The following is a 22,085-nucleotide window of genomic DNA, read 5'->3' as shown; positions in this document are numbered from 1 at the left end:
TAGCTGGGATTACAAGCGTGTGCCACGACACCTGGCTAATTTTTGTGTTTTTAGTACAGACGAGGTTTCACCATGTTGGCCAGGCTGGTCTTGAACTCCTGACCTCAAGTGATCATCTTGCCTTGGCCTCCCAAAGTGCTGGGATTACAGGTATGAGCCACCACACACCTGGCATAAATTTTACCATTTTAACCGTTTTATTTATTTCTTTGAGATGGAGTCTTGCTGTGTTGCCCAGGCTCAAGTGCAATGGCATGATCTTGGCTCACTGCAACCTCTGCCTCCTTGGTTCAAGCGATTCTTCTGCCTCAGCATTCTGAGTAGTTAGGATTACAGGCTCACGCCACTGTGCCTGACTAATTTTGTATTTTTAGGAGAGACAGGGTTTTACCATGTTGCCCAGGCTGGTCTTGAACTCCTGACCTCAAGTGATCCACCTGCCTCGGCCTCTCAAAGTGCTAGGATTACAGGCGTGAGCTACCCTGCCCAGCCTTCACCATTTTAAAGTGCACAATTCGGTGGCATTAAATATGTTTACGCTGTTATGCAACCATCACCACTATCTAGTTCTAGAACATTTTTATCACCCAAAAAGAAAATCTCATACCCATTAACCAGTCACTCTCATTTTCCCTCCCTATAGTCTCTGACATAATCATTAATCTGTTCTCTATCTCTGTAGATTTGCCTGTTCTGGATATTGTGTATAAATGGATTCATACAATATGTGGCCTTTTGTTATTGGTTTCTTTCACTTAGCATAGTGTCATTAGTGTAAGGTTTATCCATGTTGTAGCATGTACTAGTACTCCATTCCTTTTTATGGCTCAGTAATATTCCATTGCATGGATATACCACATTTTGTTTATCCCATTCATCTGTTGGTGGACATTTGAGTTGTTTCTACCTTTTGGTATTGCAAATAGTGACGGCTGCCTTTTAAAATTATGCACGAAGCAGCAGCAAGTTAAGAAATGTTTGAGACAGGCATTGAGCTTATGTACTCCATCATCCCAACTCTTCTCATCTCCTTCCCTCACCTGGAGCCCAGGTTCCACCTTTTCTTTTAGACCCATCTGCTCCTGGGTCTGATGAGGGTGGCTTCATTGTAAAAAGAGGTGCTTGGGCTGGAGGTAAGCCTTGGATAGAAGGCCCTGGGTCCTGGGTTAAGTGAGGAGTAATCCTTTCTTTCATCCCCTCTCTCCACTTTTCCATTTGTCCTTTCTCTAAATTTCCCTTCTACTTCCTTCCTTTGTTTTATGTAAATTGAAAGTCGCCCCACAGCCCTTTAGCTTTTGGAATTCAGTGGATCCTGCTTGTCTCCGTTCTGCTCTGTAGCAAGAGACTGTGCCCAGCCAGCAACATACCAGCCTTGCAGAAATTTTAACATATGAAACACGGTGTATGTTGTTGCAAAGAATATTTTTAAAAAATTCTTTCTTCAGGATTTCACCTCTTCCCCACTCACAGTATCAAGTCACCGTACCTAGTAAACAGGAGTAAGCGAGACCTAAATAGACTAGCTGCCTCGGCCGTGTCTGTGTAAGTGAAGTTTCTGGAACCTTTCCAATTTCTACTTGACCATTTCTGTTTTGTTTTGTTTTTAATCCCACTGCAGGCTGGGCGTCATGGCTCACGCCTATAATCCCAGCACTTTGGGAGGCCAAGGCTGGTGGAACACCTGAGGTCAGGAGTTTGAGACCAGCCTGGCCAATATGGTGAAACCCCATCTCTACTTTTCAAAAATACAAAAATTAGTCAGGCATGGGGGCATGCATTTGTAGTCCCAGCTACTCGAGAGGCTGAGACAGGAGAATTGCTTGAACCCGGGAGGTGGAGGTTGCAGTGAGCCGAGATTGTGCCATTGCATTCCAGCCTGGGTGACAGAGCGAGACTCCATCTCAAAAAAAAAAAAAAAAAAAAAAAAAAAAAATCCCACTGCATTGTCTTGTCTTTCAGCTTGGGCCTGGGGATCTTTTGTGAATCTCTGCAGTCATAGGTCTGTGCTGTGTTACTTATAATTGTGTGTGTGTGTGTTCACACCAATCTTCATTCTTTTTTTCTAGTGAAGTCGCCACTGAGGTCCCATTCCGCCTCATGCACCCTCAGCCTGAGGACCCAGGTCAGTTTTGTCCTTTTTTGGCTTTCTTTAATTATTTCCTACTTGCAGATTTATTGTTGATGTATTTCTAGTCTTTCTTGACCACACCTTAGAGCATGGAGTGGCCAGGTATAAGAGATTCCATGTCATCTACAAGGCGAATAGTCTGGGGGAAAGGGAGAGCCCATCTGTTCAGCACTGAGCTGGGTAGATTATCCAACTTCAGCTGGAGTCTGCAAGATGTAGCATCCTTGCTCTTGGATGGGGACAACCTCGTGAGATTTTATCAAGAATGATTTAAGAGCAGAAGCTCTGCTGTCAACAGACCTGGATTTAGAATTAAAGATGATTTAGGTAAAAACTTAATTTGAAAGCACAAGGATTTTGCATTTCATTTGGAAACGAAAGGCCTCATGTTTCATTTGAAAGCATTAACAGGCATTTAAAAGGTTTTTTTTTTTTTTTTTTTTTTTTGAGACGGAGTCTCACTCTGTCACCCAGTTTGGAGTGCAGTGGTGTGATCAAGCTCACTGCAGACTCGACCTCCTGGGCTCAAGCCATCCTCCTACCTCAGCCTCTGAAGTAGCTGGAACTACAGGCATACCACCACCCTCAGCTAGTGTTTTTGATTTTTAGTAGAGATGAGGTCTTGCCGTGTTGCTCAGGCTAGTCTTGAACTCCTGAGCTCAAGTGTTCTTTCTGCCTCATCTTCCCAAAGTGCTGGGATTACAGGCATGAGCCACTGCACCTGGCTGAAGATAACTGTTTTTTGTTTTTTGTTTTTTTGAGATGGAGTCTCACTCTGTCACCCAGGCTGGAGTGCAGTGGCACAACCGAGGCTCACTGCAACCTCCGCCTTCCAGGTTCAAGTGATTCGCATGCCTCAGCCTCCTGAATAGGTGGGATTACAGGCGCCTGCCACCCTGCCGGGCTAATTTTTGTATTTTTAGTAGAGACGGAGTTTCACCATGTTGGCCAGGCTGGTTTCAAACTCCTGACCTCAGGTGATCACCCGCCTCAGCCTCCCAAAGTGCTTGGATTACAGGCGTGAGTCACCGCGCCCGGCCTCAAGATAACTATTTTTGACAGTGGCAGTTATGATAAGAATACAGAAAATACTAGAAAAGAGGGTCGGGCTGGGTTCCTGACACCTCAGCTCATTTGAATTGTAAATCTACTGGCTCTTGTATGGATACGGAATTATGCAATAGTTGTATGACTCTGAAAACATATTAAAACCCACTAGACTGTCCACTGTGAAAAGGTAAATTGTATGGTATATGAATTTGATCTCAATCATTCTCTTTCTAAAAAGGTAAATGAAGCAGCAAAAATAATATAGGTGAAATCTCAGAAATTCTAAAGAAACATTTTCTTCACGTTGAGGCAGCTTAGTTGACAGGAAAGAAAAACAGATCTGTCTAAATGAGAACTCTCCACAAGTATAGGAATAAGGGATATTTTAAGTAAAAGTGGTATAAACAAGCAGGGTTTATTTTTCTCATACTTTACAAGTAGCTTTTCTATATTGATAGTGAAATGCCATTTAAACATTAGAATGAGCCCCCACTATTCATTTTAGGTTTTGTCTCAACAGTGCTTTGTTTCAAAGCAGCTTTTCCAAATATTTTGGATTCAGACCCTCAATGAACTTTTCCAAAACTGAAAAATATAGTCTAGCTATATGTTTTCAATTGGAGAAAATTGAAAATGTAGTCTAGGCTGGGCGCGGTGGCTGAAGCCTGTAATCCCAGCACTTTGGGAGGCCGAGACGGGCGGATCACGAGGTCAGGAGATCGAGACCATCCTGGCTAACACGGTGAAACCCCGTCTCTACTAAAAATTACAAAAAAGTAGCCGGGTGAGGTGGCGGGCGCCTGTAGTCCCAGCTACTCGGGAGGCTGAGGTAGGAGAATGGCGTAAACCTGGGAGGCGGAGCTTGCAGTGAGCTGAGATCCGGCCACTGCACCCCAGCCTGGGCGGCAGAGCAAGACTCCGTCTCAAAAAAAAAAAAAAAAAAGAAAGAAAATGTAGTCTAGCTATACGTTTTCAATTCATTTATGCTTGTGTCATTAAAATACTACTTTTTAATGGTGTGAGATTAAGATGCTTTCTGGTTCCTTTCAAGCACATTAAAAAGATAGTCACTTGAGGATATGTCATAGTTTATGTTGGGTTGTTTTTTGGAATTTGAGTAGACTTTATGCTTTAATTTTTTTTTTTTTTTTTTTTTTTTTTTTTTTTTTTTTTTTTTAGACAGAGTCTCTTTCTGTCACCCAGGCTAGAGTGCAGTGGCGCGATCTTGGTACACTGCAACCTCTGCCTCCCAAGTTCAAGTGATTCTCCTGTCTCAACCTCCCGAGTAGCTGGGATTACTGGTGTGTGCCACAATGCCCAGCTAATTTTTGTATTTTTAGTAGAGATGGGTTTTCCCCATGTTGACCAGGCTGGTCTCAAACTCCTGGCCTCAGGTGATCTGCCCACCTCAGCCCCCCAAAGTGCTGGGATTACAGGCGTGAGCCACCGTGCCCGGCCTGACTTAATTTTTAAAAATTCTTTCTCCATATACAACTTTCATGTTCCAGTCATTATGACCTTAACAGCGAACATATCACAATGTCAGGATGAAACAATGATCTTTTGTACTGTGAGATTTCTGGGTGCAAAGGTTAAGACAAATCATCCCATGGTTACAAAATTCTGATTTCTAGAGATATGAGATAGATATGAGATAGACGAGATTTCTAGAGATAAATGCCATCTCTTCTGTCTTCTCTGCCTAGTTCTCGGCTCCCTGAGTCTAGGCTGGTAAGATTCTAAGCAGAGAAAGCATAAGCTATATGTAGTTAAGCCCTGCTGGAGCCTGGGGGCCAAGCAGTTTGTGTGTAATAAGTGCTGTGACATGCTACCAAGTTTTTATTGCCCCCTGTCAAGGGTATCTGTACTGAATCCGAAGATGCTGATTTGATTCATCCTCGTTGTCTACCTCTGCAAGGCTGATGGTCCCACTTAGTGTCATTTCTTCGCTTAGCACTGTGGGCTGCAGGGCATTTCTTGCCCAGGGGATGTTTTGACAAGCTGGCTTCTCTAGGGCCCCGTACGTAGCGACCCTCATAGACAGTCCCTCCCAGTGCTGGCTTCCAGGTGGGCACCAGAGACAAGAGCAGGGGTTCACCATCAAATTGCCACTGTGCTCCCAAAACTAGGTGGGCAGAAAGCTAAAAAAGAACAAAAACCATTCAAATTAATAGCAGTTAGTCTGGGGATACAACACATGTGAAAACATAACCCAACAACAACAAAATCAGTGTGTTAACAGAAATTGAAAACTTTGTGACTGGGGGTTGGTCTTCAAGCTTTAATGCACACCCCACCCCTGGGGTGCTGGTGAACGTCAAGTCCCAGGTCTCAGCCCTCTGAAGCCTGACAGATGGAGGTGCCAGGGTGCACATGCTCATGGCACCCTGGTGACCTTGACCTCGATGGGGTCCAGAGGACATGGAAGGTGGGGAAGCCAAGGCAGGTGGATCACTTGAGGTCAGGAGTTCGAGATCAGCCTGGCCAACATGGTTAAACCCCATCTCTACTAAAAATACAAAAATTAGCCAGGCGTGGTGGTGGGCGCCTGTAATCCCAGCTACTTGGGAGGTTAAGACAGGAGAATCACTTGAATGGAGACAGAGGTTGCAGTGAGCCGAGACTGTGCCACTTCACTCCAGCCTGGGCAACAGAGCGAGATGCCATCTCAAATAAATAAATAAATAATAAGAAAGGAGAAGCAACACCAGAGGGGGCAAGGCTGATCAGGGAAAGCGTCCTAGAGGTGAGACTGGGGGGGTTTCATTTGAGGAGGTGAGGGTTGTGGCACATTGTAAAGGAAGCAGTGATTTAAAATGCAAGGAGAGGCCGGGCGCAGTGGCTCACGCCTGTAATCCCAGCACTTGGGAGGCCGAGGCGGGCAGATCACTTGAGGTCAGGAGTTTGAGACCAGCCTGGCCAACATAGCTGAAACCCTGTCTCTACTAAAGATACAAAAATTAGCCAGGCGTAATGGCGCATGCCTGAAATTCCAGCTACTCAGGAGGCTGAGGCATGAGAATCTCTTGAAACCAGGAGGCAAAGGTTGCAGTAAGCAGAGATCGTGTCACTGCATTCCAGCCTGGGTGACACAGCGAGACTCAGTCTCAAATAAAATAAAATGCAAGGAGAAAAGCTGTTCAAGTGGGAAAGGCAGGGAGGCAGGAATTACACGCTGTGATCGTGAATTACATGTATCTAGGCCTTATCTCTCAAACCGTAAAGTCACCTAAAAGGGAGACATTTTCTAGGTACAGCTATGATATAGAATTTATACTAACAAATGTCTCTCTCTCCCTCTTCCCTGCCTCCCTTTAATTCCTGCTTACAGCTAAGGAAAGGTGAGTGAGCCTCTTGAATGTGGCCCTGACTTGCCCTGTGCCCTGGGACCTTCTCCTCCAGCACAAACCCCTCTTTGAGTCTTTTCACATATCCCAAGCTCTCCGGCCGGTTCAGGAGGCACATCTGCTACTTCCTGTCTGCTCCCTAGTGCTTACGGCATGCGTGCACCATTACGCTGGGCTTGCTCACTCTGTGCGTGCCTTTGTTTTCTCCCATTGGTGCTAGTTAAAGGAATTTTAAACAAAGCCTTGAGGAAAATGACGTGCTCCCATGTTCTATCATGGGGAAAACCTTGATCAGTTCCTTTGTTGCAAAAATATCAAGGATCTTGTTTCAGTTTCAGCTTCAAAGGGCGTGCAATGATCAAAATGTTGTTTGTTTTATTTTAGTTATCAGGATGCAAATTTAGTTTTTGAGGAGTTTGCTCGGCATAATCTGAAAGATGCAGGAGAAGCTGAGGAGGGGAAGAGAGACAAGAATGACGTTGATGAGTGAAGATGTCAGCTCAGGATGCCGGAAAATGACCTGTAGTTACCAGTGCAAAGCCCCACAGTTTAGCCCTTTGGAGTTATGCTACGTATGAAAGGATGAGTCTTCTTCTGAGAAATAAAGCTTGTTTGTTCTCCCCTGAGTCATGAGTTGGTTGATTTGTTGGGGAGGCCGAGTTGATGACATGACACAGAAGCTGCCACCTTTAGGGTCCCTGGAGTCGGAGGGTTGGGGAGGAGGCCAGCCTTCCACAGAACGGCTCACCACTGGCCCATGAGGGACAGAAGGTGTCTGGAAATCAATGTGCTTACCAGGTGGGGCCCTTGGTGTGTCCAGGGGCGTTCCTAGGAGTCCCAATCTGAGGTGTTTCTCTGGAAACAGTGCCTTCCTGCCCGCCTGCCGGCCTTCCTTCCTTCCTCCCTCCCTCCCTCCTTCCTTCCTTGTTTCGCTCTTGTTGCCCAGGCTGGAGGGCAGTGGCATGATCTCGGCTCACTGCAACCTCTGCCTCCTGGATTCAAGCGATTCTCCTGTCTCAGCCTCCTGAGTAGCTGAGATTACAGGCGCATGCCACAAGCCCGCCTAATTTTTTGTATTTTTATTAGAGATAGGGTTTCACCATGTTAGCTGGTCTCGAACTGCTGACCTCAGGTGATCCACCCACCTGGGCCTCCCAAAGTGCTGGGATTACAGGCGTGAGCCACCAGGCCTGGCCTGGTGTGTATGTTTCTAATTACCTAACCAGTCCCAACTTCCAGGCCCTAAAGAGCCTCCCAAGTTAAACAGGGCAGAGAACACCTGTGGACAAAAATACTCTTGGTTACTGATTCAACTTTTGGGTCCAGGTGCCTGTTTGAGCTTTGGGTTGTTGGTTAAGATCTATTCAATGCAAGAAACAAAATCAGATTTGGTCAACTTAAGGTGGGGAGAAGGAATGTTGTGGGAGGACTGTGGTGTGGTCAGAGAACTGAAGGACGAACCTGAGCTGCCACACCTGGGGTGAGCAGGAATCAGAGAAGCTCCAGAGGTCAGGGACCCACTCTCCAGGGCGGCTATTCATGTGGCCCCACACTACACGCTCCCAGCTCTGCGTCTCTTGGTCCCAGTGGGCAGTTATTGGGAAGGAGAATCCAACTAGCTCAGCTTTGGCTGCGAGATTCAACACCCCATGGCTAGCGATGGCAGAGCCCAGCCCTGAAGATGGAGAGTCCCAGAAAAAGGGGTTGATTGTGAGTCACGTGGGCTTACTTAGAGTGTGCTTCACTGAGACTGGGCATGAAAGGCATAGGGGAGAGCACTCTGAAAGTCAGGGAGGAAGGTGAGCTGCAGGTGGAGGAGGGATAATAGAGGTGATACCAGGGGCCTTCCCTTTGTAGGGTCCCTTCCTGCCCTGAGGTACCCACCGGGCCTGCTGCTGATGGCACAGATACTGAACAGGCTCATGGCGGCCAAGGAAGGGTTGGGGATGCGTAGGCTGTGGTCCATCTCTGGTCCATGCTTTAAGGGAGCAGGGTAAAGGGGCGTTGGAGATTCCTCCACAGTTCAACCCACTCACAGAAGGCAGAGGGTGCCTTCTGTGATGGCGACCCTCACTTCTAGATGGAGAGTACACATGGCTCGGCCTTCTGGGATGGAATGTGGCGACAGAGGGCTGGCCAGGGCATGGGTTCCATACACATGAAGGTTCCCAACATCTGGGGTTATTGAGCAGGATTCCAGCTGTTTGGGTCCTGCAGATTGGGATTTAGATGAGGAGGCTCCACTTGGGAAGCTTGGATGGGATCTCAGACAAAACGAGGTGTGGACCCGTGTGTTGACTCAGGCATCTTGGCATTGGGAGGAGGATTTAAAATACACTAGACTACAGGTGGAAGATTGGTCCTTCAGGCTGTGGGTTAGCAGGATCAGACACAGTCCCTCCTTCTTTTTCTGTCTGTGCTAAGGCAATGGTGCATAACCATTTTAACCCATGCTCCCCTCAGGGCATGCAGGCAAGGGACGGCCAGGGTGGCACACTCCTCTGAGGATCCTCAAAGCTGTTCCCCATTGCACTGAGTCCTTCCCCTGCCCTCTGCCACAGTACACAGGCTGCTGTGTTTAGCTCCTGTTAGAGCTCTTGGGCTAGCCCAGGGCCTGGGATTCTGCCCCGTGGTGCCTGGTGCGAGGACCAGCCCGTTGGTTCCTGCATTGCTTGACCCCAGGACATCCTAAGTCAGGGTGGACGTTAATAAGCCCGACCTTTGGAACTATGTGGGTGAGAGAGCCGGAGAGAAGGGCTGGAAGACCAATCCCTGGAGACGAGAGGTCAGAACAGCCCTTGCCCTCCTAGTTATTTTGGTGCCAAAAGTCTGGACACGCCCTCCAGGTGTTGGCTTGTTTATGGCCTGCAGCTGGCCATGCTGGGGAGGGAGTTGGGGAAGGAAGCGAGCCGCCAGCTGCCCTGAGCAGAAAGTGGAAGCTTGGCTCAGCTCAGCCTGCACATGTGTGGGGCTGTCTACTGGCATGCAGTGTCCCTTGGTATCAGGAGGCAGGAAGTCTGTGTGTAGGTTGAATGTGTGGCCCAGAGTTTTTGGGACAGGTGCAGTGCAAGAAACGGGGTACAGAGCAGTCGAAGGTGCTGCACGGAGAAAGTTCTGCAACCAGCAATGAAGGGCTGGAGAAGGGGGATCCCTGCCACTGATGGAGCGTCTACCTTGTGCCAAGTACTTCACATCTGACATCTAACCATTCCAGTAGTAGTTATAAATCAGTAGCATCATTCCCATTCCTTAGATGAGGAAATTGCGGTTCAGAGAGGTTATGTACCTTACACAAGGTCACACAGCTAGTGAGAGTCAAGGCTTGAATGCTGGTGTCCCTCAGTCTGTAACTAGACCTTTGCCCACTGAATGGTGCTGAATGGAAGTAGGAGAGTTTGGTGGAGTCGGGGGAGGGAGATTAGCATTTAGGATTCAACAACTGCCCTTGGCCCTTGCTATTTTTTTCCATCGAAATTTTCAGGCCGGGCGCGGTGGCTCATGACTGTAATCCCAGGACTTTGGGAGGCCGAGGCGGGCGGATCACAAGGTCAGGAATTCAAGACCAGCCTGGCCAACATGGAGAAACCCGTCACTACTAAACATACATAAAAAGTAGCCAGGCATGGTGGCAGGTGCCTGTAATCCCAGCTACTCAGGAGGCTGAGGCAGGAGAATTGTTTGAATCCAAGAGATGGAGGCTGCAGCAAGCCCAGACTGTGCCATTGCATTCCAGCCTGGGCAACAGAGTGAGACTCCGTCTCAAAAAAAAAAAGAAAGAAAAAGAAATTTTCATTGAGAGAATTGCGTATTCACATGCAGTTGTGAGGGGTAATACAGAGACCCCAGGAACCCTTTACCTGATTTCCTCCAGTGGCAGCATCGTGTAAAGCTATATATAGTACAGTATCACACCGGGGTATCGACATGGGTCCAGTCTGCTCATCTCAGATCTCCACAACTGAACTTGTACTTGTATGTGTATTTAGTTCTCTACAATTTTGTCACCTGTGTAATTTCTTTTTAGGGTGTCTGTTTTCTATTTAACATTTAAAAAACGTTTCTTCCTTCCACCTTACTTTCACAGGACTGAGTCGCATTTACTGATCTTTGAGGAGTAGGGCAAGTGTGGGGTGGGAGTTGGGGACATTTGGAAATGTGTGTGGTGGTTTTTGGTTTTCACATGCTTGAGGACCAGAAGCTCTATGTCACATGCAATGGAGAAACGTGCTGCTCCAAATGTCAATCATGACCCTAGTTGAGGGTAAAAATTGGATGATTCCCATGTTTTCAAGTTTCCCGTTTATATTCTCCAATGTGAAGTGGTTCTTTCTGACAAGAGTTGTGCCTCTTCACTGACCTGCCACAAAGAAGGATTAGGTTGGACGTGAAGTGTGTTATTACTGCCACCTTGATATGCCCTCAAGGTGGGGTAGACTCAGGGAGCAGGCTGTCGTTAGAGATGATTCATAGTGTGACTCATTCAATAAAGAAGCACCGGAGGGAATGTGCTCTTCCAGGCCACCGCTTTGGGGGAGTTGATGTCTCAGCCCTTCCTGAGATCTCCAGGGGAACCACACTGTGCGCTCACGGGGAGAACAAAAAAGCTGCTTCATCATCAAAGAACATTCATGCCAGAGTTTTCTTTGCTTTAAGAACATAATTTTTACCAAGCCTAATCCTTTTTAAAATGCACTTTTTATTTTGAATAGTTTTAGATTTACAGAAAAGTTGCAAAGATGTTCTGGTGAGGTCCCCCACACCTCAAAGCCCCTATTATTAACCCTTACATGAGTAAGGTACATTTGCCACACTGAATGACTCAAATTTTGTTTCCAGTAATACATATATTTCTTTCCAACTTTTAGTTTAGATCCAGGGGGTACATGTGCAGGTTTGTTACATGGGTAAATGGCATGTCATGAGGGTTTGGTGTACAGATACTTTTGTCACCCAAGTAATCAGCGCAATAATCCCTGATAGGTAGTTCTTCAATCCTCACCCTCCTCCTACCCGGAAATCAATATTGACACGTTATTATTAAACTAAAGCCCCGTACTTAATTCCAATTTCCTCAGCTTTTACCTAATGTCCTTTTTCTGTTCTGGGATCCCATCTAGGATCCCATGTGACGTTTAGTCATCATGTCTCCTTGGCTCCTCTTGGCTGTGACAATCTCAGTATTTTCTGGTAATTGCAGATTTCCTCCTCTCCAGCCACGGTTTCTGCTTCTTAACCACCACGTTCATGCCCTTGCCTCTAAAATGACGAGTTCTGGGGCCCAGATGTCCCCGGGGCTCCTAACACGTGTAGGCAACAGCATTTTAATGGCCTCCCTGTTTCTAGTCTTCTGTCCCCTGGATCATTCTCTGCTCAGATACATGAGTTCCTCTGCTTTCCAAAACCCCCTTGCCAGTTTCAGTGTCCACGGGACTGAAGTCCTTGCCTCATAGCAGGGCCGGGAGGCTACTCTGCATCCTGGCGCGGCTGCTCACCTCCCTGCCTCCTGCACCCACCTTGCTACCAGCTTCACCTAAATCCCTCGTCACCCGCTCTGCTCACCTGGTAGGGGGTAGTCTCTCCCTTTTTGTGTTGTCCTGGGAAATTCCCTTCATATCCGGCCTCTCCATTCCAATTCTAAACCCTGCTCAGGTCACCCGGTTCCCCCGCGGAATGAAGGAATGAATTCTTTCTTCCCCTGTGCGTCCCTGCCCCTCTGTCGCCTTGCTCACCCCCAGGGTTTTGCTTCTGTGTATCACTCCATATGTAGTTAATTGATAGACAAGTTCCAACCCTGTGGGGAGGCTGGAGCCCTTTGTGCCTGCATGAGTTCTCTAGGGCTGCCAGAGCACTGCACCACAGGCTGGGCGGCTTCCACCACAGGAATTGAAGCTCTCAGTTCTGGTGGCTGGAAGTCCAAGATCACAGTGTCAGCAGGGGGAGTTCCATCGGAGGCCTCTCTCCTTGGCCTGTAGATGCCATCTTCTCCCTGTGTCTTCACATGGGCTGCCCTCTGTGTGTGTCTGTGTTCTCATCTCCTCTTCTTATGAGGACGCCAGTCATACCAGATTAGGGACCACCCCTGTGACCTCATTTTAATTTCATTACCTTTTTAAAAACCTTAACTCCAAATGCAGTCACATGCTGAGGTACTGGGGGTTAGGACTTCAACATAGGGATGATGGGAGGGCACAGTTCAGCATGCGACTGTGCTGCAGAACTTTCTGGGGGGACGGAGGAAGTGTTCTGTATTTGTGCTATCCAGAGTGGCAGCTGCTAAGCCACATGCAGCTTACTGAGTCCTTGAAATGTGGCTCATGTGACTGAGGAACAGAATGCTTAATTTTAACTGAAATTTAAGTAGCCACATGTGGCTAGTGGCTAGTACCCTGGTGCACCCTGGGGCCTTTGGCCTGTCCCAGACTGTTCCTGCTTTAGGCCTTGTCCTCCTCTGTCCTGGCTGTGAGCCCATGCCCCTGGCCGTGTCCCCATGCCAGATGCCACTCTGCAGCCCCCAGTCACTGCCCAGGGCGGCGGGCTGGCGAATGCCGATAGGCAGGTGGGGTCTCTAGCAGCAGCCCTTTGATGGGGCAAGGGCACACCTGGGCAGCCCCTTACTGATTTGCCCCTCAGAGCAGGGCAGACAGATGGACAGCATTTCCTCTGGGTGGCACCAAGTCCTGCTCCACCTGGATGGCACCAAAAACTCGGCTGATCTTATCTCCAGCTGCGCTTCCCCTCTTCTGCCCAGAGCAGGGCTGGACCCCAACCCACCCACTATCCAGCAGCCTCCCTGGGCAACATGGGGCTCGTCCCTGTCACCTCTGTCTCCCTCCAGTCGCTGGTCACTCCCCACCTGGATCTCAGTCCACTTCTCTATCTCTCAGCCGTTCGGTAATCCAGGGTGTCCACCTGCCCTGATAACTTCAAAGCCCGGATCACAGGCCCCAGCGTGGTGACCCAGCCCCGCCCAGGGTTAAATCCCTCAAGGGCTTCTGCTGCCTTCCAACCCCTTATCTGGTTTCCAAAGCCCGCTTCGACCTGCCCGCCCCGAGGCTCATATCTTAATGCCGTTTTCCTTGCTCTAAGCACCAGCTTCCCTTTCTTCCCTCGTCTTCGCCCAACACAAGTTCTTTCTTACCTCCAGGCCTTTGCACAAATCTGGTCTCTGCCTAGAACACGATTCCCTCTCTAGTCACAACTCCTGCTCACATTTTCCATCTCTCCTTAAGAACCGTTTTCTCCAGGAAGCCTTCCCAGATGGAGCGGTGCATCCCAGTTCTGGTGTCCCGAGGACCGTCCCAGTACCGGGGTCTCTTTCCAGCATGCGCGCGCGCATTCGAGCTCGCCCCAAACTCGGCCACACAAGGCTGGGCAGGACAGACGCGGCCCTGGCCTGCCGGAGGTTACCTACATTCTGATGCGGAAGAGTGGAGATGTTTTAAGAAGTGAACATAGAAACAAGAACACAAACGGCGTCCCAGAAAGAACACACAGAAGCCACGGCCGGGAGAGGTGGGCGGGGGGCCCCGGGACCCTTCAGGTGGGGGCGGGGACGGGGCCGCGCCGCGCCGTCTGCAGCTGCGCACAAGGCCGGCAGGGGGCGCGGCAGGGAGAGGCGGGAGGCCGCCCCCACCGCCCCCGGCCCGGCCCGCCCTCGGCCCCGCCCCTCCCGCCGGCCCCGCCCCGCCCCCGCCCGCGGTGCGCGCGCTGGCCCGGCAGCATGGCGGCGGCGGCGGGCGCCCCTCCGCCGGGTCCGCCGCAACCGCCTCCGCCGCCGCCGCCCGAGGAGTCGTCCGACAGCGAGCCCGAGGCGGAGCCCGGCTCCCCACAGAAGCTCATCCGCAAGGTGTCCACGTCGGGCCAGATCCGACAGAAGGTGAGCTCGCGGCGCGGCGGCCCGGGCGCGCGCCCCTCACGCCGCGGCAGCCCCAGCCGAGGCCCGTGGCCCTGCCCGAGCGGCCGCCCAGGCCCGGCCCGGCCTGGGGTCCCGCGGGCGTCCCCGCCTCGGTCTAGCGTGACCCGCCGCTGTAACGGGCCGGCGCCCCGGGCGGAGCGCGCGGCCCCCGACGGACGGCGGGCGGCGGCGGGGCCGGGCGGGGGGCGCGCAGGTGGGCGCTCCCGGGGGCCGCGTGCTGGGCGGGGGGCGCGCGACGAGTTGGGCCGCGAGGACCCGGAGGAAACTGAGGCCTAGATGCAGGGGACTGCGCTCGTGCCACCGAGCGGGTCCCACGCGGGGGCTCCCGGCTGCGCCCCGCGGGCGTGCGCGGTCCCCAAACCCCAGTTCTGCACGTTTCTCAGGAGCGGTCGGGTGATGTCCCGCGAGTGCCCTGCAGACTTCCCTGTGGTGCCCTCAGAAGTCCGCTCGGACCCGGGTGCGAGGGATCACCCCTTCACCCCTTCATCACAAAAGGGAAGGAAGGGATGCGCGTTCAGTGACCGTCTCTCTCAGCAAAGCCGGGACCGCGCACCCGCTTGGCACCCAACTCTCCACTGAGAACTCCGAACGCTAAATATTAGATAAAGACGCACGTCCTTTTTGCAGGAGGAAAGTTGCACCGTTTGTTTTCCCGTTGTGCTTCCTATTGAAGACTGCTTACGGTTTTTGCTCCAGGTGAGCCCGCCCGGTTAGAACACTGCTTCCTCAGGCAGGTGGCTGGACAGGTGGCCGTGAGGAGGCTGAGTCCCTGGGGCAGCGCTGGCAGATCCGGTTGGCACGGACATTCTCCTCCTGCTGCAGTGCGCTTTTCCTCAGGGGCGGGTTAGGTTCAGCCGGTCCCTTCACCGTGGGAGCGTTCTCTTCTGTCAGCCTAGGATACCTGCGATGGGGGAACCTGAAGTCCTAACATGTTACAAACAGGTTTGTTGTGAAGTGCTCCAGTTATTCAGCAAATAGGTACGGAACACCTGCTTTGTTCCGGGTGTAACAGTAACAGTAGTAATAATAATGATAGCAATAGCAAATAACAATTCTTTAATACCGTCTATGTGCCAGGCAATTTCTTGGGTTAGCTTTACAGCACTTGACGTGGTTAGTTTATTAGTACTGGTGAGAACCCAGTGAGCTGGATGCTATCATCTCCGCCTTTTGGAATTGGAATAGAAGTAGAGTCAAGGTTAAATGACTTGTCCAGAGTGTCACAGGTCGTAAGTGTGGATCTGGATTGGAACCATGGTCAAGACCTTAAGATGGAAGGTAGTTTCTACACCTAGGGGTTCTCAGTCTAGTGGGGAGATGGACACCTGGGCACCTGACATGACAACATTTTAGGTGCTGTGGAAACTCGGGGCAGAGACTGCCCTGGGGAGGCAGGAGAGGTTTTCTTTAAGGTGGGATCTTGAGGGATAAGGAATTCGCCAGGCTAAGTGGGTAAGAAATGGCTTTCTACATATTTGAACGTTGTGTCTAGAGCTTTAGGCACAACTGTGAAATGATCAGAAGTTGAGCCAGAGGTGGATCACGTTGATTAGACTTAGAGGTTGGAAGGGTTAGTTAAGGCTGAATTTCGAGGGGCTGGTCCTTTGAGGGGTTTGCTTTTTGGCCGTGGGCAAGAGGTGGCCACAGAGGGTTGTTCAAAGCATGAGGGTGATGGACCAGATGTGCTTTTGGGAAGATCTCCACATAGCCCTAAATGGTACTGATAGGACTTGCTTTCTTCTGTTGCCCAGGCAAGGTGCTGACCAGTGTGGGGTAGATCATGTGATTTAAAAGGTTGATTAAGAACAAGATTGTGTTGAGAGAGATTTGATTCCTGAGAGATTCCAGTGTTCAGAATTTTGTTGGTTAAGAGGTGTTTTTGCTTTCCTTCTTTTTTCTCCTAAAACAATAGCTGCTATACCAGCTGTTCTGGTTGAGGAGGAGTGATGGGTAGACTGTTAAAAATACACCCCGAGGACTTAGAGTTTCTGAATACAGTCACATCTGCTGTACAGATAGCTTAAGGCTGATTTTTCTTCTGAGTTGTTAAGAGATTGTCAGAATGTGGGAATGCGAGGTTGACTGTATGTAATAGCTCTATTTTTTTTTTTTTTCCAGCAGATAAGCCATTCACAAAATTCTTCTGGTATCTATGGTACAGAATAGAAATATCAAAAATGGTATGGGGTAGCAGTCTGAGTCTAAAAAGAAAAACAGAACTCACCTTAAGTATTTAGAGCAGAAGGAATGTAACGTAGGGGAGTGGTCACACAGGTGGTGGGAGTACTGAGAATGCAGGCTGCAGTGAGGCAAGCCGGAGATGAGGCAACAAGCAGGAAACCGCTGCCACCCCTAAGCTGGAGGGTGAAGGAAGGAGATGGCATTTCAGACTTCAGGGACAGCTGTCACCCACCAAAAAGTTGGGTCACAAGGGGTCCACCTGGCAGTGGCTGGAGGCTTGCAAGGGCACAGCTGCTGCTACAGATGTACTGTTCCCCTTCTGCCTGGGAACCCTGTCCTGGCTGGGGTCACCTCCTCCACAACTTGGACTGGAGCAGAAGGACAAAGAATGGATCTGAGGACAAGCTGGCCCAGGACCAGAACTGTATGTATGTCAGGCTTTTAAAATATTAGTCTAGTGCAAGTCAGAGCTGTCTTAATGAAGAGAAAAACAAAGAGAATGTCTTAGGACAGTGCTCCTCAAATTTTAATGTGCAGATTCATCCCCTAGGGATCTTGTTAAAATGATGATTATGGTTGAGTAGGTCTAGGGTGGGTGGGGCCTTAGAATGTGCATTTCTTTTTATTTTCTTTTTTCTTTTTGAGACAAAGTCTTACTTTGTCACCCAGGCTGGAGTGCAGTGGTGCGATCTCAGCTGCTGCAACCTTTGCCTCCAGGGCTCAAGTGATTTTCCTGCCTCAGCCTCCCAAGTAGCTGGGACTACAGGCAAATGCCACCATGCCTGGCTAATTTTTGTATTTTGTTGTAGAGATGGAGTTTCGCCATATTCCCCATCCTGGTCTCAAACTCCCGAGCTCAAGTAATACACCCACCTCAGCCTCCCAAAGTGCTGGGATTATAAGCTTGAGCCAACGCACCTGGCAGAATATGCATTTCTAACAAGCTCCCAGAAGATGCTGATGCTGCTGGTCCATGGACCACACTTTGAAATATAAGACCTTATGGCACACATGTAAAAAGAAGCCTCTCCAAACTTCAAATAATTCTTCAGGTTATAGATCTTTAGCATATTGAAAATTTGATCTGTGCAGATTTGTGATGGCCATTTGTCAGTTTAGTGTTTCATGCATGTGTGATTTTTTAATATATTCGAGCTCTATAGAGTTGAAGCTGTCCCCAGCAAAGACATTACTTCATTTGTATTTCCTGACCACAGTATACAGTAATGACTTTGTAGAACTGCACAGCTAGAATGGAAAGAAAGAAAATGGAGCTAACACACCAACCAGCACATTCCCCAGTGCATTATAAGGTATTTTGAAATTTCGGTAAAGAACCGTGTAATTCTGCGAAGCTATCAGTTAAAAGAGTTTAATTTATTTGAAAGTTTCTAAAAAGTTAACATTTTTTTGGATATGAGCATGAAAGTGCTTGGATTCCTGATTTTAAATTTAGACAAAGCATTTTTTCCATTATGAAATGAAGACTAGTAAAAATTAGGTGAAAGGTTTAAGTTGTAAAAATCTTAAAAAAATACACCCCAGTTTTATAAGATATAATTCACATGGGATACAGTTCACTCATTTAAAGCATATAGTTCAGGGGTTGTCAGTATATTTGCTGTTGTGCAACCATCACCACAGTCAATTTTAGAACATTTTCATCACCCCATTTCCTCTGAACTCCCTCAACCATAGGCAACCAGAATCTACTTTCTGTCTCTGTGTTCGCCAATTCTGGTCATTTTATAAAAATGGAATCATACAATATGTGTTCTGGCTTCTTTCACTTAGCATGATATTTTCAAGGTTCATCCATGTCATAGCATGTATCGGTACTTCATTTCTTCTTTTTGTTACTGGGTAGTATTCTATTATACAGATACACTGCATTTTATTTATCCATTTATCAGTTGATGGACATTTGAGTTATTTCTACTTTTTGGCTATTCTGGATAATGCTGCTATGAACATTCATGTACATGTTTTTGTGTGGACGTTGGTTTTCATTTATGTTGGCTATATACCTAGGAGTGGAAGTGCTGGGCCATATGGTAATACTACTGGACTATTTTCCAAAGCTACCATACCATTTTACATTCCCACCAGCTGTGTATGAGGAGGGTTCCAATTTTTCCACATCTTTGGCAGTACCTGTTATTATCTCTCTTTTGATAATAGCCATCCTAGTAGGTATGAAGTAATGTAGAAGGTTTTTAATACCATTTTATTGTTGGATTTCAGAGTTTAAACTTTGGTGTCAGATAAAGTTGCTTCAGACCCTGTGCTTCTAGTTAAGCATGCGATTGTGGACAGGGCATCTAAACCTCCCTTAAGACTCAGTTTCCTCATCTGTAAACATGGAAAATGTTAGATCTTAGGTTGGTTGTAGTGACAGTAAATGTTAACTGTGTGTTTCTGAGCCTCAGTTTCCATGTCTGTAAAATAGAAATAATGGTTGTCATATCCGTAAAATAGGAATGGGGATGTTAACTCATAGAATTAAATGGGATAATCTGTGTAGAACACCTAACATAGTGGCCGATGTATAGTAAGTGATCACTAAATGGTTGCTTTTGATTATTTTTTGTCTTTCTGATTGTTCTTTTTTTATCCCAGATAGGAATCATTTCCCTGACTCCATTTTTCTTCAGCTCAGGCTGGTCTGAGTCTCCATCTCTGGGCTCCAGAAGAGCAAATACAAACAAATCTGGCTGAAAATTAGCAAAGACCATTTTTTAAAGAAATTGTTAATTTATTGAGTACTAGTGGGAATATCATGGCTAGGTATTATATTTTTTATTTCACTGGTTCAGTTTAACAGCAAATATTTGAGATCTTAACATTGTTAATTGTTGTGTGAGGCACTAGGGGTATCTTATTGAGTAACAACAGCAACAAAAATTTTTAGAGATGATAGTCTAGAAGACATTAATAAAACAATTGCACGGTTAATATAAAGTTGTGATGGGGACCGGTGCTGATGAGGAGAGAGCCAGAATACTTTGAGAGGACATCATAGGTAAATTTGACCTGATATCAGGGAGGTCTGGGAGGGCTTCTTGAGGCAGTGACTGGCTGGGCTCTGAAAGGTGAGTAGGGAGCAGTGACTTCTGCTTCTGGCAGTGGTGGGCTGAGTAACTGAGGAGCCAGTCTGCCAAGCACAGTCTGCTAATGAGATGATGCTGAATTTCTGGACTAGGATCTGGGGAGGCTGAAGGTCTGTGGAAGTGAGTGTGGTATTTGTGGCTGCTTTTGACCTTGGAATCTATAGTGGCATCTGTAGTGGGTTTGGCATCTTTTCCAAATTTGGTCCACCTGGAACTTCAGGGTGTAGGTATAATAAGATATTAGTTAAATATCTTTTAAAAATATTTTCTTTCTTCTTTTTTTTTGAGATGGGGTCTTGCTCGGTTGTCCAGGGTGGAGTGCAGCGGCATACTGCAGTCTCTAACTGGGCTCAGGCAATCCTGCCTCAGCCACCTGAGTAGCTGGGACTCCAGATGCGTTCCATGATGCCTGGCTAATTTAAAAACAAATTTTTGTGGAGACGGGGGTCTCACTATGTTGCCCATGCTTGGGGTCTCAAACTCCTGTGCTCAAGCAATCCTCCCCCTTTGCTGTCCCAAAGTGCTAGAATTACAGCTACTGTGCCTGGCCAAAAATTTTTGTTTTGAAATGGGGTCTTGCTGTATTCCCCAGTCTGGTCTCAAACTCCTGGGCTCAAGTGATCCTCCTGCTTCAGGCTTCTGAGTAGCTGGGAGTGTAGGCTCAAGCCACTGTGCCTGGCTAATTAAATATTTTGAGAGTAAATCATCGTGAACTTAGGAGAAACTCTAAATCCAGTGTTGGTGTCTTTATAAGAGAAAGGGGAGGGAGATTTGACAGAAAGACATAAAGAGAAAAAGGTTATGGGAAAACAGAGCCTGAGATTAGAGTTCTGTTGATGCAAACCAAGGAATGCCTGGGGCCACTAGAAGCTGGAAGAGATAACAGATGGAATCTCCCCTAGAGCCTTCAGAGGGAGTGCGGCCCTTCTGATCCCTTGATCTCGGACTTCCAGCCCCCAGAGCAGTGAGACAGTCAAGTTTTGTTTTGTTTTGTTTTCAAGTTTTGTTTTAAGCCTTGAAGTTTTGTGGCAGCCCTAGGGCAGCCCTGGGGAACGAACACTGGGCCATGAACAAAACAAACATGGGAGCTGAGAGGCTGAGCCCTGTGATACTGTCCGAGTGCCTTAACACGGCTGAGGCACCAGGTTCTGCCAAAGGGCAACAGTCCTGGGTGACACCTTCCCCTCACAATTTGGATTGGGATCGCAAGAAGCCACTTCCAAGGAATGCGCATGAGCCAGAAGTAAGACTTTGGAAGGACTGCAGCCCTGCTTCACATCACCTCAGTCCTCTGAAATTAAAGTAATCCCAGTGTACTAGTGTCTCCAGATTCCCAACAGAAACAAACTTTAATCCTCTCTAGAGGGAGATAACATCAATGGAGGCCTCTAATGACTTTCACAAGTCTGTTTGTAAATTCATTATTGTGCATACAATAAAAAAAATAGACACCCAGGGAGGCAAAGGCACTTGAGTTAAAACCAGTAGAAACAACAGACTATAGACAGATCAGCAGGGCTTCCAGATACCAGACACAGACTTTACAACAACTATGCTTCTTGTGTTTAAGGAGATACAAGATCAGATTGAGAGTTTTGGCAGAGAACTAGAAACTATAAAGAACCAAATGAAAATTCTAGTCCACACTGGCATGGCTCACACCTATAATCTCAGCACTTCCGGATTGAGGCAGGTGGATCATTTGAGGTCACGAGTTTGAGACCAGCCTGGCCCACATGGCAAGATCCCGCCTCTACTAAAGATAAAATTTTTTTTTTTTTTTTTTGAGACTGAGTCTCACTCTTGTTACCTAGGCTGTAGTGCAGTGGCACGATCTCGGCTCACTGCAACCTTTGCCTCCCGGCTTCAAGCAATTCTGCCTCAGCCTCCCAAGTAGCTGTGATTACAGGTGCCCATCACCACGCCCAGCTAATTTTTTTTTTTTTTTTGTTGAGACAGAGTCTCCCTGTGTCGCCCAGACTGGAGTGCAGTGGCCGGATCTCAGCTCACTGCAAGCTCCGCCTCCCGGGTTCACGCCATTCTCCTGCCTCAGCCTCCCGAGTAGCTGGGACTACAGGCGTCCGCCACCTCGCCCGGCTAGTTTTTGTATTTTTTAGTAGAGACGGGGTTTCACTGTGTTAGCCAGGATGGTCTCGATCTCCTGACCTTGTGATCCGCCCGTCTCGGCCTCCCAAAGTGCTGGGATTACAGGCTTGAGCCACCGCGCCCGGCCACGCCCAGCTAATTTTTTGGTATTTTTAGTAGAGACGGAGTCCCATCATGTTGGCTGAGTTGGTCTCGAACTCCGGACCTCAGGTGATCTGCCCACCTCTGCTTCCCAAAGTGCTGGGATT

At 48.2% G+C, this 22,085-nt stretch overlaps 2 protein-coding genes across 3 annotated transcripts in view; both read left to right on the top strand.

Annotated features, from left to right (window-relative positions):
• Window positions 1-7,015, top strand: part of SAG (S-antigen visual arrestin) — a 40,659-nt gene extending 33,644 nt beyond the window's left edge. Inside the window, exons 14-16 of the mRNA XM_050751568.1 lie at window positions 2,067-2,122; window positions 6,510-6,519; window positions 6,910-7,015. Coding sequence (XP_050607525.1) covers window positions 2,067-2,122; window positions 6,510-6,519; window positions 6,910-7,015 — 172 coding nt within the window. The remainder of the gene's footprint in view (window positions 1-2,066; window positions 2,123-6,509; window positions 6,520-6,909) is intronic.
• DGKD (diacylglycerol kinase delta) overlaps window positions 1-22,085 on the top strand; it is a 681,592-nt gene that overhangs the window by 546,343 nt on the left and 113,164 nt on the right. Inside the window, exon 2 of one of the 2 annotated variants that reach the window (XM_050751554.1) lies at window positions 14,231-14,401. In XM_050751554.1, the coding sequence (XP_050607511.1) occupies window positions 14,246-14,401 (156 nt within the window). In that variant the 5' untranslated portion in view covers window positions 14,231-14,245. Of the gene's footprint in view, window positions 1-14,230; window positions 14,402-14,842; window positions 17,046-22,085 lie in introns of those variants that run through there. The other variant, XM_050751553.1, reaches the window with a different exon arrangement.

Source organism: Macaca thibetana, chromosome 12 (genome assembly GCF_024542745.1).
Source record: "Macaca thibetana thibetana isolate TM-01 chromosome 12, ASM2454274v1, whole genome shotgun sequence".
NCBI lineage: Eukaryota > Metazoa > Chordata > Mammalia > Primates > Cercopithecidae > Macaca > Macaca thibetana.
This window is presented reverse-complemented; position numbering and strand designations above follow the sequence as displayed.